Source organism: Lampetra planeri, chromosome 81 (assembly GCF_965212315.1).
Source record: "Lampetra planeri chromosome 81, kcLamPlan1.2.h2, whole genome shotgun sequence".
In the NCBI taxonomy this organism is placed as follows: Eukaryota; Metazoa; Chordata; class Hyperoartia; order Petromyzontiformes; family Petromyzontidae; genus Lampetra; species Lampetra planeri.
The window spans coordinates 2,624,531-2,638,988 of record NC_136185.1 but is presented as its reverse complement, the minus strand read 5'-3'; the positions used below and the strand labels follow the sequence as shown (position 1 = coordinate 2,638,988).

The 14,458-nt window shown below is 44.1% G+C and overlaps 2 protein-coding genes across 4 annotated transcripts in view; both read right to left on the bottom strand.

Annotated features, from left to right (window-relative positions):
* LOC144738344 (uncharacterized) overlaps positions 1-14,458 on the bottom strand; it is a 69,892-nt gene that overhangs the window by 40,752 nt on the left and 14,682 nt on the right. The window contains exons 1-4 of one of the 3 annotated variants that reach the window (XM_078621389.1): positions 9,865-9,967; positions 9,243-9,309; positions 8,769-8,955; positions 3,465-6,522 (exon numbers count right to left, since the gene is read on the bottom strand). In XM_078621389.1, coding sequence (XP_078477515.1) covers positions 5,067-6,482 — 1,416 coding nt within the window. In that variant the 5' untranslated portion in view covers positions 6,483-6,522; positions 8,769-8,955; positions 9,243-9,309; positions 9,865-9,967 and the 3' untranslated portion in view covers positions 3,465-5,066. Of the gene's footprint in view, positions 1-3,464; positions 6,523-8,768; positions 8,956-9,242; positions 9,310-9,864; positions 9,968-14,458 lie in introns of those variants that run through there. The other 2 variants (XM_078621390.1, XM_078621391.1) reach the window with 2 other exon arrangements.
* LOC144738346 (uncharacterized) overlaps positions 3,465-14,458 on the bottom strand; it is a 35,171-nt gene continuing 24,177 nt past the window's right edge. Inside the window, exon 2 of the mRNA XM_078621393.1 lies at positions 3,465-5,035. The gene's annotated coding sequence lies outside the window, so the exon portion shown is untranslated. The remainder of the gene's footprint in view (positions 5,036-14,458) is intronic.

The following is a 14,458-nucleotide window of genomic DNA, read 5'->3' as shown; positions in this document are numbered from 1 at the left end:
GCAGAGGGGTCAAATACTTATTTCCCTCATTAAAACGCAAATCCATTTATAACATTTTGACATGCGTTTTTCTGGATTTTTGTTGTTGTTATTCTGTCTCTCACTGTTCAAATAAACCTACCATTAAAATTATAGACTGATCATTTCTTTGTCAGTGGGCAATCGTACAAAATCAGCAGGGGATCAAATACTCTTTTCCCTCACTGTAGACACACAGACAGATGACACAGACACACAGAGAGAGACACACACACATAGACACAGAGAGATGACACAGAGACACACAGAGAGAGACACAAGCACACAGAGAAACAACGCCTGTGTCGAGGCCTTAAATAGAGAGAGGGGCAGAGAGAGGGGGGGGGGGGGCAGAGAGAGGGGGGGGGGTAGAGAGGGGGGGGGGGGGTAGAGAAATTAGCACGTCAATCCAAGGCCGTAGCCATGGAGTCAACATTGGGGGGGGACCAAATCTTCCAGGGGGGTCTGGGGTCCCCCCCCCCAGAAAAATATCTAAATTTGAAAACTCATTTCCTGCCATTTCCTCCCAAACTGCACACAGAGAGAGACACAACAAACTTATAATTTGAAATGTAATGCAACACAGAGTCGGTCAACACACCAACTAACGTACTCTTAGGTTATTTTGGTAAAGTCACCATGTAGGTAGAAAATTAAATTAAAATTAATAAAAGTAAAAATAGAAATAAAATAATAAAAAAATCACGCTTCAGTTGATGCAGCAAATCTGGCTGTGACGGTCCCACCTGATGACTTGTGTTGCCTCCGAAACGTCGTGATTTTTTATTTTATATTTTATTCTATTGTTACTTTTATTAATTTTAATTTAATTTTTCACCTACACGGTGACTTTACCGAACAAACCTAAGGGCATGAATCCTTGCAGTCACAACTAACGCATCGCCTGGCTGATCGCGTTCTTCCACAGGTTGCTAAACTATCTTCTTGGTTCTTTCGGTAAAGTCACGTAGAATGGAAATAATAAAACAATACAAATATTAAACATATTAGTTTTACTATTTTATTATTTTCATTCTACGTGATGTGAAACATAATAAAAGTTTGTTTTATTTTTATTATTTTATTATTTCCATTCTACGTGATATAAAACAAATTAAAAGGTTATGTTTTATTTTTATTATTTTATCGGTTTATGTTTATTATTTTATTATTTCCATTTTACGTGATATAAAACATATTCAAAGTTTATTATGTTACATTTTTATTATTTTATGTTTATTCTTTTATTATTTCCATTCTACGTGATGACTTTACCGAAAGAACCAAGCAGATGAATCACTGCAGTCACGAAAGAAGCTTTAAATCGAAATTGCTAAACGAAGCGAGAGAATTGAAGCGAACGCGACCAGGCGAGGGCAGGAGGCAAAGCCCCGCGTTGTAAAGTTTAAATCTGGACATCGCTTCCATGCTCGCTGCTACTCAAATAACATCCCTACGAGAGAGAGAGAGCGAGGCTCTACCTCGGTAAACAACAACCACAACCACCACCACAACAACAACCACCACAACAACCACCACAACCGCGATGAGAATTTCTCACCTCGGATTTCAGTTCCCGCGCGGAGCGGAAACTTTCCGTTACCTCGTGACGTCACGCGGCAGCAGGCGGTGACATGACGTCACTTGCGTGTTACAAGACACTCACCTCCCACGACGAACGGGACTTAACTTGAACAAATTATGTTAATGAGACAAGCCCAGACGTGGAGGGATGGGGCGGGGCTGCTGAACCCGTCGCAAAAAAACTCGCGACGACTTTCACGAATAAATTATGTTAATGAGGCGCCAGTCACCGGCCGTAGCTTTGCCCAAATAAGGATTGGCACTGGGACAGATATCGGCAGCGGCCGAGCGGAGGTGACGTCACGCTCAAGAGCTTCGCGGTCGGGGGGTGGGGGGAATACCTTGGTGACATGACGTCACTAACGAGGCACACCTCCCCCTGGCGTTTGACGCCGATGAGGTCACACTGAGCGGTGACGTCAGAGGGCGGGGTCAGAGTTCAAGTTTGTTGACAGAAGGGGAGCGGCAGTGTCGAAACGGCCTCAAACGAGAACCCGGTGCGGTGTGTCAACATCGCTCGCACTGGGGAGACAAAGGCGGCCGGGCGTGGGGCTGGCCACCCACCCCCTCTGTGTGTGCCGTGACGACCTCCATCGGTGCTGCTACTCGCTATGAGCAGCACTTTGTAGATGTCGTGGCTTGGCTCTCGACATTTCACGATGACATTTTCACGTCCTTAAAAAGATGATCGCCATACTAACCTAGGCCGTTTTTTGGCAAAATTGGTCCAATTTTCCTAGCTTTATTTTTCAACGAAAAGTGCATTCCTTAGTTGTGTTTAGCCTGAGTAGCCTATATATTACGTTAAAAAGTGTGGAATTTCATGCATAAATTTAGAAGTAAAAAGAAAAAGTGAATTCCTCCATTTTGTTAAGGATTAGTATGCTCTATATTACATTAAAAGTGGGAAATTTCACCATTAAATTTTCACGTCCCAAACAGGAAATCGGCATACTGCCGTTTTTGGCTAAAATTTAACGAATTTTTACAGCTGTATTTTTGAAGAAAAAGTGCATTCCTCGGTTGTGGTTAGCCTGAGTAGCCTATATATTACATTAAAAGTGGGAAATTTCACCATGAAATTTGAAGTAAAAACATCAAATCAGCATAGTTAACCAATGCCGTTCTTGGCCAAAATTTGCTCAATTTTCATAGCTAGATTTTCCAAGAAAAAGTGAATTCCTCCATTTTGTTAAGCTCTATATTACTTTAAAAGTGGGAAATTTCACCATTACATTTTCACGTACCAAAAATAAAATCGCCATACTTATGCCGGTTTTAACCAAAATAAGCAAAATTTTCATAGCTTTCTTTTTCAACAAAAAGTTCATTCATCAATTGTATTTACCCTTAGTATGCCATGTATTAGATTAAAAGTGGAACATTTTATGATGAAATGTTCACGTCCCAGTATAGAAAATCGGCATACTAACATATGCCGTTTTTGGCCAATAATGGACACATTTTTACAGCTTCATTTTTTAACAAAAGTGCAATCCTCGGGTGTGCTTAGCCTTAGTATCCTATATATTACGATAAAAAGCGGGAAATTTCACGCCGGGTACTTCCCGCGAGTACTCTTATATAAGCACACAACTTCATCTGTGATGAACCCTGCACTTTCCTTCGTTTTCATGCAGGAGGCGCTGCAAACCTACGCGCCCCCTACATGAACGACGGAGGAGCAGGGACAGACGTTCGATCGCGTTGGAATCGATCTGAAGATGGCGGTCTTCTGGCACAGCCAGCTCTGTGTCGCCTCATCTCCACCCCACGATCCCAACCAGGTGAAAGTCCGCATCGAACCGAACCCCGGTAAGGCCATCTACTTAACGACTAGAGAAAATTCACACGAAATGTCGTTTTCAATGAAGTCTTCCAGATGGAAAATGATATCAGCTTTTAATTAAGAAATACAATAATCTAATTCAAAAAGAATACAATTCAAAGTTGTTTCATTTTAAAACTTCTAAACGGAGCATCGGGTGCTTGCGTGGATGTGTCGTTCGTGTGAATTTTTTTTGTGACTTTCCTGGCCCAAGGCCGTAAATGGTTGTGAGGGGCGCCGCAGGCAGTGAGGCTTGCTTCAACCCCATGGTTGTCAACATCCAGACGTTAATCGGCAAGGACCATTTCTCGTCCTAGTTCGCCAACATATAAGACATCATGCAAAATTCGAATGAGTGTTGTTGTGCAGAATGTATCTACTAGATGTGCTCTGCCTTGTAACCGAATACAAATCTGTACCAAAAATGCATTTCAAATGTGCTCTTAAAATTACCTCCTTGCTATGAAGCAGATCAGCAGACACGACATCTTTCATTTATCGATCTCTCCATGAAACAGAGGAATATTTTACACAAACTATAGCTAGCACAGCCTTCTGGGAGTCCGTCATTGATTCAGTGCAAGCCACCTGTGGACCCGTATTGGTGGTGCACAGCGTCTCAAGAGCAGCCGGGGTTGCTTCAACTGACAATTACGAATATCCAGACGTTAATCAGCAAGGAGTATTTCTCTTCCTAGTTAGACAAAATCTACGTCAACACGTAAGACAAAATTATAATTCATGTTGTAGAGAATGTTCCTCTATGTGTAACGTTTGAGTGGTATGCCTTGTAACTGATGAATGATCCGAGTGTGCTCCCTATTTCAAAGACAATGAGTTGCTCCAGAGGCAGACGCTTCCTGAAAACACAAAAGTACCCTTTGACCTGTATCACACGAACTATGAGTCTCATCTGAGTGATCTGTACAGGTTACTTGCAAAACACACACTTTGTCCTAACATCACTTATTCAATGTTTGACCCTTATAGACAAAATGGTACATGTACGCACACCATCATACAAGTATTCATTCTAAATTATTGATAGGCATATTAACAAAATTGAATTACTGCACTGAAATATACTGCATTAGGTTACATCCTAATAACAAGAAGCTAATTAAAAAAATACGCACCGTCTGCTTAACAGTGTATGTACAACATACTAATGCACCATTCAAAACGAGTCGGCCATTCCATGCTGGCATCTGGGTAAAATTTAGCAAATTCTAAACATTACGTACAAACTCCACAACTGAGATGCCATATCAACCATTGCCCCCTACTGACAGGCTCTTGTCCACATGCAGGCCGGTGTAGGGCCACCACCTTGTGCCACACAGGGGCAGCTGCTACTTGGGGATGCTCTTCGAGTGTTTGAGACGAGAAACGATATAGAACTCCGAGTTGCCGAGGCGATTAAGCAAGCACCATATAAATGCAATTGATAACATAGTGAATGCTTGGGAGCTTATTGGCTCTCGCTCCTGGTTAGAGATCTACCCAACACACAGGTCCACACAGACTGGCCGCTCTTACTCTGCAGGTTGAACCTAGGAATTGAGTGTTCAACTTCATTCTTGTCATTAATAGCCTGTGACAAAGGTGCATCTATTGGAGCAACATCGTCTCAGGCTTACACATTTACCGGGTCTCCATTTGACTTTGTATTGTCTCGGAGGAAGTCCACCCACACCTCCACTTCCACAAACTGCTGGGAGTTGCCTCGCTCTGCCTCACAGTCAGAATTCTCCTCCTGCTTCACGTTGCCTCCATCGATGTGAAGGTCCGATTTTGGAGTTGACTCTTCATCTTCAAATTTTACCATCACTTCTTCACTCTTCACCATCACTTCTTCACATTTCACCTTCACCTCTTCATATTTCACCTCGATACCCTTAAAAGTGTCCAAGCTGGGATTTTCTTCCGGTTCTTGTTTCACGAGGGATGGGCTCATTGCGGCACTTTGACTTTCACAAGCTGATTTCAGACTCCACTCCTTGTGGATCTTCTGATGCTTCTGTTTTCTCTGGTGTCTTTGAAGATTTGATGACTGTGCAAACACCTTCCCACACACACTGCACTTGAAGGGTTTCTCTCCCGTGTGTGTTCTCTGGTGTTTTTCAAGAGCAGATGAATGTGCAAACGCCTTCCCACACACAGTGCACTTGAAGGGTTTCTCTCCCATGTGTGTTCTCTGGTGTCTTTCAAGAGCAGATAACTGTGCAAACGCCTCCCCACACACACTGCACTTGAAGGGTTTGTCTCCCGTGTGTCTTCTCTGGTGGACATGAAGAGCAGATGGATCTGAAAACGCCTTCCCACACAAACTGCACTTGAAGGGTTTCTCTCCCGTGTGTGTTCTCTGGTGTATTACAAGAGCAGATGAATGTGCAAACGCCTTCCCACACACACTGCACTTGAAGGGTTTCTCTCCCGTGTGTGTTCTCTGGTGTCTTTGAAGAGCAGATGACTTTGAAAACGCCTTCCCACACACAGTGCACTTGAAGGGTTTCTCTCCCGTGTGTGTTCTCTGGTGTGCTACAAGAGCAAATGACTGTGCAAACGCCTTCCCACACACTCTGCACTGGAAGGGTTTCTCTCCCGTGTGTGTTCTCTGGTGTGCTACAAGAGCAAATGACTGTGCAAACGCCTTCCCGCACACTCTGCACTGGAAGGGTTTCTCTCCCGTGTGTGTTCTCTGGTGTTTTTTAAGAGCACATGACTTTGAAAACGCCTTCCCACACACACTGCACTTGAAGGGTTTCTCTCCCGTGTGTGTTCTCTGGTGTGCTACAAGAGCAGATGACTGTGCAAACGCCTTCCCACACACACTGCACTTGAAAGGTTTCTCTCCCGTGTGTGTTCTCTGGTGTATTACAAGAATAGATGAATGTGCAAACGGCTTCCCACACACACTGCACTTGAAGGGTTTCTCTCGTGTGTGAGTTCTCTGGTGCCGTGTCAATTTTCCAGGATGATCCGTGCTGTATGCACACCGGTCGCATTGTTGCCTTGTCGTACCGAGCTTCGCCGAGTGCCTTTGCTCCATCAGACAAATTCGGCAGATGAAGCGACAGAGGCAGCGACAGCTGCAGACAGAAAAAAAATAATATCCACACAGAGGAATGCATATATACACAGTGACACGTGAATTACACGTCTATACTTATTCATATATTCATGACATAGTGAAAAAGTTTACCAAATTCATCACACGGGCTGTTATGGCACACAATGAGAGGGTGAATGGTAATAAACATGCCTGGAAGCCCTCGTATCTTCAAAATGAATGTTAACCCAAAACTCCGAGCACACAATTTCGGCTGTCTGGCTACAAAAGGAATATTTATAAAAGCTAAATTCAGTTTACATGAATTTCGATTTAAAGCTTTCATGACTGCAGAGATTCATCTTCTTGGCTCTTTCGGTAAAGTCACGTAGAAGGGAAATAATGAAATAATTAAACATAATAAAATTATCACAACGTTTCGGCCACAACACAAGCAGCCATCCTCAGGTGAAGAACAGGTCTGTCAGAAAGGCAGCGTCTGAATGCGTCATTCAGACGCTGTCTTTCCGAACCAAGAAGATCAGTTGATATAGCAAAAGGTGTTGAAAATAATACTATTTGTGTTATGCAGAAATGCATAAATTAATGTTCAATCGCAACTTAGAGGTGTGAAGCCAGCCAGGCTCACGATGTCCTTGAATGCTGATCTGACTTCAGCTGCATGTGTGTGCTGTGTTAACTTCTCGACTGTTTCCATTCTTATGAAGCGTTCTAGAGGAAAACGAAAACAAACTATTGTTGTGATATAACCTCCGTGTTCAATAGAGTTAAAAGACTTTACTGCCAACACAAACTTTACACTGTCACACACTGGCATGGTTAAGAGGTGTGTCCAGACCAGGGGTCGGCAACCTGCGGCTCCGGAGCCGCATGCGGCTCTTTTGAACCTTGACCGCGGCTCCGGGGCGGATGCTAGCGAGGGGAGGAGGCGCACTGTGACACCTGCTCTGGCGTTGCCGCTGCTGACAGGTCGCCCCTCCGCTCCACACTGCCCGCCCGGTGACAGGCAATAACGTTGCCGTTGCTTTGTCACATGTTTGGAAGAAGTAAAAACCTTCCTGGGCAGCAAAGAGCTCACCTTTGCTGAGCTGGAACAGCCAGAGTGGCTGGAAAAATTACATTTTATGGTAGACATGACAGCACATCTAAACACGCTAAATACAACCCTTCAGGGGAAAGGAGGCACAGCCCTGCACATGCTGGAGGAGGTTTTGGCATTCGAGCGCAAGTTGACAGTGTTTGTCAAAGATTTACAGAGAGGTACACTGTCTCACTTTCCCTCTTTGAGAGAGTTCAAACAAAGTCATGATACGATAAATTTGGAATATTTCAAGTCTGCAATCACCACAATGCAAAGTTCGTTTGGGAAACGATTCTGTGAGTTCAGAGAGGAAAAAACTACATTATCCTTCCCTGTCACTCCCCTGGCGATCGATCCATCCCTATTGAATATGACTGCATTTGCAGGTGTAAGTCAACCTGATCTTGAGATGGAACTGGCCGATATAGCCGACAAAGATATATGGGTGTCCAAGTTCAAATGCTTGACCGCTACTCTTGAGGATGTTGCCCGTCAGAAGGCCATTCTGGCTCAGAATCATAAATGGAGTGATATTGAAAACCTTCCCAAACAGGACAAACTTGTATTCGAAACATGGAATGCCATCCCCAACACTTATATAAACATGAAAAAGTAGGCATTTGGAGTCCTGTCGATCTTCGGCTCCACATATGTATGTGAGCAGGTCTTCTCCAACATGAACTATATTAAAAACAAACATCGATCACGCCTCACAGATGACAGCTTGCAAGCCTGTGTGAAAATGAAGGTGACGTCTTACAGCCCTGATGTGCAGACACTGTGCACTGAGGTTCAGGAGCAAAAATCCCATTAACCAGGTAATTTAGCTATTAATTTGCAAAAATATATTTTACATTGTTAAGTGAAAAAGTCCTTTTTTTATTCAGATTGACAGCTGACTGCACGATCCTATATATATAGCAATAAGGTAAGAAACAATATATGCAGTGTTATATTTGTTTTAAATGTTGCAATGGTTTTGCGGCTCCCAGTTTATTTTTTCCTTCGGAAACGGGTCCAAGTGGCTCTTTATGTCTTAAAGGTTGCAGACCCCTGGTCCAGACCCATGCCTAACCACCTTCATCCGCTCACTATTAATGCTTCCTGACTCCACCAAGTAATTCATTGAGGATCAATCAACATTGCCAAGGCTGCGTGTCTCTCTGTGGTGAGATGTTAACTACCTCTCCTGGCATACAGGAAGTCGTGGGTTCAATCGCGACCCTGACGCCTGCTGTATATTTGGAGTTTGCGTATCTCTTTCTCTCTTCCCGTGGTCGCGTGGATTTCCCTCAGGATCCCCCGCTTGTCCCCACTCCACATGCAGAGAGTGAACACCGCCACGCGTCCAGAGTGAACACCGCCACGTGTCTAGAGTGAACACCGCCACGCGTCCAGAGTGAACACCGCCACGCATCTAGAGTGAACACCGCCACGCGTCTAGAGTGAACACCGCCACGCGTCTAGAGTGAACACCGCCACGCGTCTAGAGTGAACACCGCCACGCGTCTAGAGTGACCACCGCCACGTGTCGAGAGTGAACACCGCCACGCGTCTAGAGTGAACACCACCACGCGTCTAGAGTGAACACCTCCACGCGTCTAGAGTGAACACCGTCACACGTCCAGAGTGAACACCACGCTGTTGACAAGCCCCACCTTGTTGTTGTTGTGGGCAGGTCGCTTGTGAAAACAAGAGCGGTACAGCAGCTCACGCGGGCGTGGCCTGGTAAAAATAAAAACTGTGTTAATATTTAAAGTAAAACAAAGTTACAAAGTGGCGAGCCGGGTGAAGACAAATTCAACTTAAGCGAGATATAATTGTTTTTTTATTCTTCTATCTGGCAAGAAAACTGACACCTTTTTTACGAGGAGTCATGTTTGCATAGACCACAATATCTGCAGTCGGAACGCAAACAAAACACACAACTCTGAGCGAGAGAATTGAAGCAAACGCGACCAGGCGAGGGCAGGAGGCAAGGTCCCGCGTTGTAAAGTTCCAACCTGGACATCGCTTCCATGCTCGCTGCTACTCAATTGACATCCCTACGAGAGAGAGAGCGAGGCTCTACCTCGGTACGCAACAACCACCACCACCACAACCAACACCACAACCACCACCATCACCCCCACCACAACCACCATCACCCCCACCACAACCTCCACCACAACAACCACCACTACAGCCACCACCACCACTACAACCACCACTACAACCACCACCACCACTACAACCACCACTACAACAACCACCACCACAACCGCGATGATAATTTCTCACCTCGGATTTCAGTTTACGGGCGGAGCGGCAACTTCCTGGTCCCTCGCGACGTCACACGGCAGCAGGTGACATGACGTCACTTGCGGGGTACACCTCCCCCTGGCGTTTGATGCCGATGAGGTCACGCTGAGCGGTGACGTCAGAGAGCGGGGTCAGAGTTCAAGTTTGTTGACAGAAAGGGAGCGGCAGTGTCGAAACGGCCTCAAACGAGAACCCGGTGCGGTGTGTCAACATCGCTCGCACTGGGGAGACAAAGGCGGCCGGGCGTGGTGCTGGCCACCCACCCCCTCGTGTGCCGTGACGACCTCCATCGGTGCTGCTACTCGCTATGAGCAGCACTTTGTAGATGTCGTGTCTTGGCTCTCCAGCACACCGCTGGCGACATTTCACGATGACATTTTCACGTCCATAAAAGGAAAATCGCCATACTAACCTAGGCCGTTTTTTGGCAAAATTGGTCCAATTTTCGTACCTTTATTTTTCAACGAAAAGTGCATTCCTTGGTTGTGTTGCCTATATATTACGTTAAAAAGTGTGGAATTTCATGCATGAAATTTAGAAGTAAAAAGAAAAATTAACCCGTAAAAACAAAGTTTTTCACTCTAAATCCTTTATATGCGTGGCGGCTAGAGTCCTCTCGTTCTCTGGCTTGAGATGGCTGCCACCTATGGGTCAGATGATTGTCTGCCACCATTAAGCAATTGGTAATTAAATATTTTAAAAAAATTCCCTAAACTGTAAAATTTTGGAAAAAAAATTTCACGAAAATGTATTGTCACGCACAACGAGTCTGTGTGGAAAATGTCAGCTCGATTTGATCACGGGAAGTGGGTTAAAAAACGATCGAAAGATTTGCACGGTCGTAAGCAAGCACGCAAGCACGCAAGCAAGCAAGCGAACTTAATATAAAGGATTTAAAAACAAAGTTTTTAAATCCTTTATATGCGTGGCGGCTAGAGTCCTCTCGTCCTCTGGCTTGAGATGGCTGCCACCTATGGGTCAGATGATTGTCTGCCAGTATTAAGCAATTGGTAATTAAATATTTAATTTGTTTTCCCTAAACAGTGTAAAATTTTGGAAATTATTTTTCACGAAAATTAATTGTCACACACAACGAGTCTGTGTGGAAAATGTCAGCTCGATTGGATCACGGGAAGTGGGTTAAAAAACGAGCGAAAGATTTGCACGGTCCTAAGCAAGCAAGCGAACTTAATATAAAGGATTTAAAAATATATTCGCCTGTGGAGGACGCGGGGATCGATCCCGCGACCTTTGGCATGGGAAGCGAGGGCGCTACCAACTGCGCTACTCCACCACGGCCTGTGGAGGGGTTACGCTCTGGGCTCCTACACTGTGACGTTCAGCCAAAGCCATGAATGAGTTCTATTTGAATAAATGTAAAATACTTTTTGTTGCCTAAAAAGTGTAAAATTTTTGACATTTTTTTCACGAACATTGTCTCGCACAACGAGTCTGTGTGCAAAATGTCAGCTCGATTGGATCACGGGAAGTGGGTTAAAAAACGACCGAAAGATTTGCACGGTCGTAAGCAAGCAAGCAAGCACGCAAGCAAGCAAGCAAGCGAACTTAATATAAAGGATTTAAAAAAGTGAATTCCTCCATTTTGTTAAGCATTAGTATGCTCTATTACATTAAAAGTGGGAAATTTCACCATTAAGTTTTCACGTCCCAAACAGGAAATCGCCATACGAACCTCTGCCGTTTTTGGCTAAAATTTTACGAATTTTTACAGCTGTATTTTTGAACAAAAAGTGCATTCCTCGGTTGTGTTTAGCCTGAGTAGTCTATATATTACATTGAAAGTGAGAAATTTCACCATGAAATTTTAAGTAAAAACATCAAATCGGCATACTTTACCAATGCTGTTCTTGGCCAAAATTTGGTACATTTTCATAGTTAGATTTTCAAAGAAAAAGTTAATTCCTCCATTTTGTTAAGCATTCGTATGCTCTGTTACTTTAAAAGTGGGAAATTTCACGATTACATTTTCACGTCCCAAAAATAAAATCGGCATACTTATGCCAGTATTAACCAAAATAAGCCAAATTTTCATAGCTTTCTTTTTGAACAAAAAGTTAATTCATCAATTGTATTTACCCTTAGTATGCTATGTATTAGATTAAAAGTGGAACATTTTATGATGAAATGTTCACATCCCAATATAGAATATCGGCATACTAACCTATGCCGTTTTTGACCAATAATGGCCAAATATTTGCAACTTCATTTTTCAACAAAAGTGCAATCCTCGGGTGTGCTTAGCCTTAGTATCCTATATATTACGATAAAAAGTGGGAAATTTCACGCCGGGTACTTCCCGCGAGTACTCTTATCTAAGCACACAACTTCATCTGTGATGAACGCTGCACTTTCCTTCGTTTTCATGCAGGAGGCGCTGCAAACCTACTCGCCCCCTACATGAACGACGGAGGAGCAGGGACAGACGTTCGATCGCGTTGGAATCGATCTGCAGACGGCAGTCTTCTGGCACGGCCAGCTCTGTGTCGCCTTATCTCCACCCCGCGATCCCAACCAGGAGAAAGTCCGCATCGAACCGAACCCCGGTAAGGCCATTTACCTCACGACGAGAGAAAATTCACACGAAATGTTGTTTTCAATGAAGTCTTCCAGATGGAAAATGATATCGGCTTTTAATGAAGAAATACAATAATCAAATGCAAAACAATATACAATTCAAAGTTGTTTCATATTAAAACTTCAAAAGGGAGCATCGGGTGCTTGCGCGGATGCGTCGTTCGTGTGCTATTTTTTTTTTACTTTCCTGGCCCAAGGCTGTAAATGGTTGTGAGGGGCACCGCAGGCGGTCAGGCTTGCTTCAACCCATGGTTGTCAACATCCAGACGTTAATCGGCAAGGACCATTTCCCGTCCTAATTCGACAAAATCTACGTCAACACGTAATACAAAATTATAATTCGTGTTGTTGAGAATGTATCTCCTCTACGTGTAACTTTTGAGTGGTATGCCTTGTAACTGATGAATGATCCGAGTGTGCTCCCTATTTCAAAGACAATGAGTTGCTCCAGAGGGAGATGCTTCCTGAAAACACAAAAGTACCCTTTGACCTGTACCACAAGAACAATGAGTCTCACCTGAGTGATCTGTACAGGTTACTTGCAAAACACACACTTTGTCCTAACATCACTTATTCAATGTTTGACCCTTATAGACAAAATGGTACATGTACGCACACCATCATACAAGTATTCATTCTAAATTATTGACAGGCATATTAACAAAATTGAATTACTGCACTGAAATATACTGCATTAGGTTACATCATATTAACAAGAAGCTAATATAAAAAATACGCACCGTCTGCTTAACAGTGTATGTACAACATACTAATGCACCATTCAAAACGAGTAGGCCATTGCATGCTGGCATCTGGGTCAAAATGTAGCAAATTCTAAAAACATTATCTACAAACTCCACAACTGAGATGCCACATCAACCATCGCCCCCTACTGACAGGCTCTTGTCCACATGCAGGCCGGTGCACGGCCACCACCTTGTGCCACATAGGGGCAGCTGCTACTCGGGGATGCTCTTCGAGTGTTTGAGACGAGAAACGATATAGAACTCATTCTAGATTTGAAGCTTTCGTGACTGCAAGGATTCATATTGTTAGGTTTTTTCGGTAAAGTCACGTAGGTAAAACATTAAAATTAATGAAAGTAAAATAAAATAAAAATCACGACGTTTCGGAGGCAACACAAGTCTCCGTCATCAGGTGGGACCGTCACAGCCAGATTTGCTGCATCAAGTGAGGCAATGATTCAAGATGTAATCCCTTAAAAGCAAGTTGAGGGGGGAGGAGAGGGGGGGGGAGCTCATCAGAATGTGGTAGCCAATGAATGGAACGTATCGGGAGGGAGGGGCGCGGGGCTCAAAGACGGCACGACGTGCCACGTAGAACGCATCGGGAGGGGGAGGGGGGGCGGGGCCAAAAGAATACACGACGTGGTACACGAGAGTCGGCGGCGTGGACGTGGTTGTGCGCAAGCAACTACTGCTGCACACGCCAACGCATTGGACAGAGAGGGGGAGGGGAGGCCAAAAGAGAGTGTGGGGTGCAAGTGTACGTGGACATGTTTGTGTACAAGCACCTGTTGATACACATGATAGAAAAGAACGAAAATGCCCATGTTTATACCAGTGCTGGCTGAACAATGAAGAGAGTACTGTTAAACACTGGGGATGTTAACACTCGGTAAAGTAAAGTAAAATAGTGCCTGTCAGATAAGATGGTCCAAAAATGTGTAATTAAGTCTTTTTTGCGTGGTTGATAACATCTTTCCAATGATTACTAAGTTTGTACCCATCATCACGGTTGAAATTATGTCTGTGTTTGTATATTTATAGAACTCCGAGTTGCCAAGGCGATTAAGCAAGCACCATATAAATGCAATTGATAACATAGCGAATGCTTGGGAGCTTATTGGCTCTCGCTCCTGGTTAGAGATCTACCCAACACACAGGTCCACACAGACTGGCCGCTCTTACTCTGCAGGTTGAACCTAGGAATTGAGTGTTCAACTTCATTCTTGTCA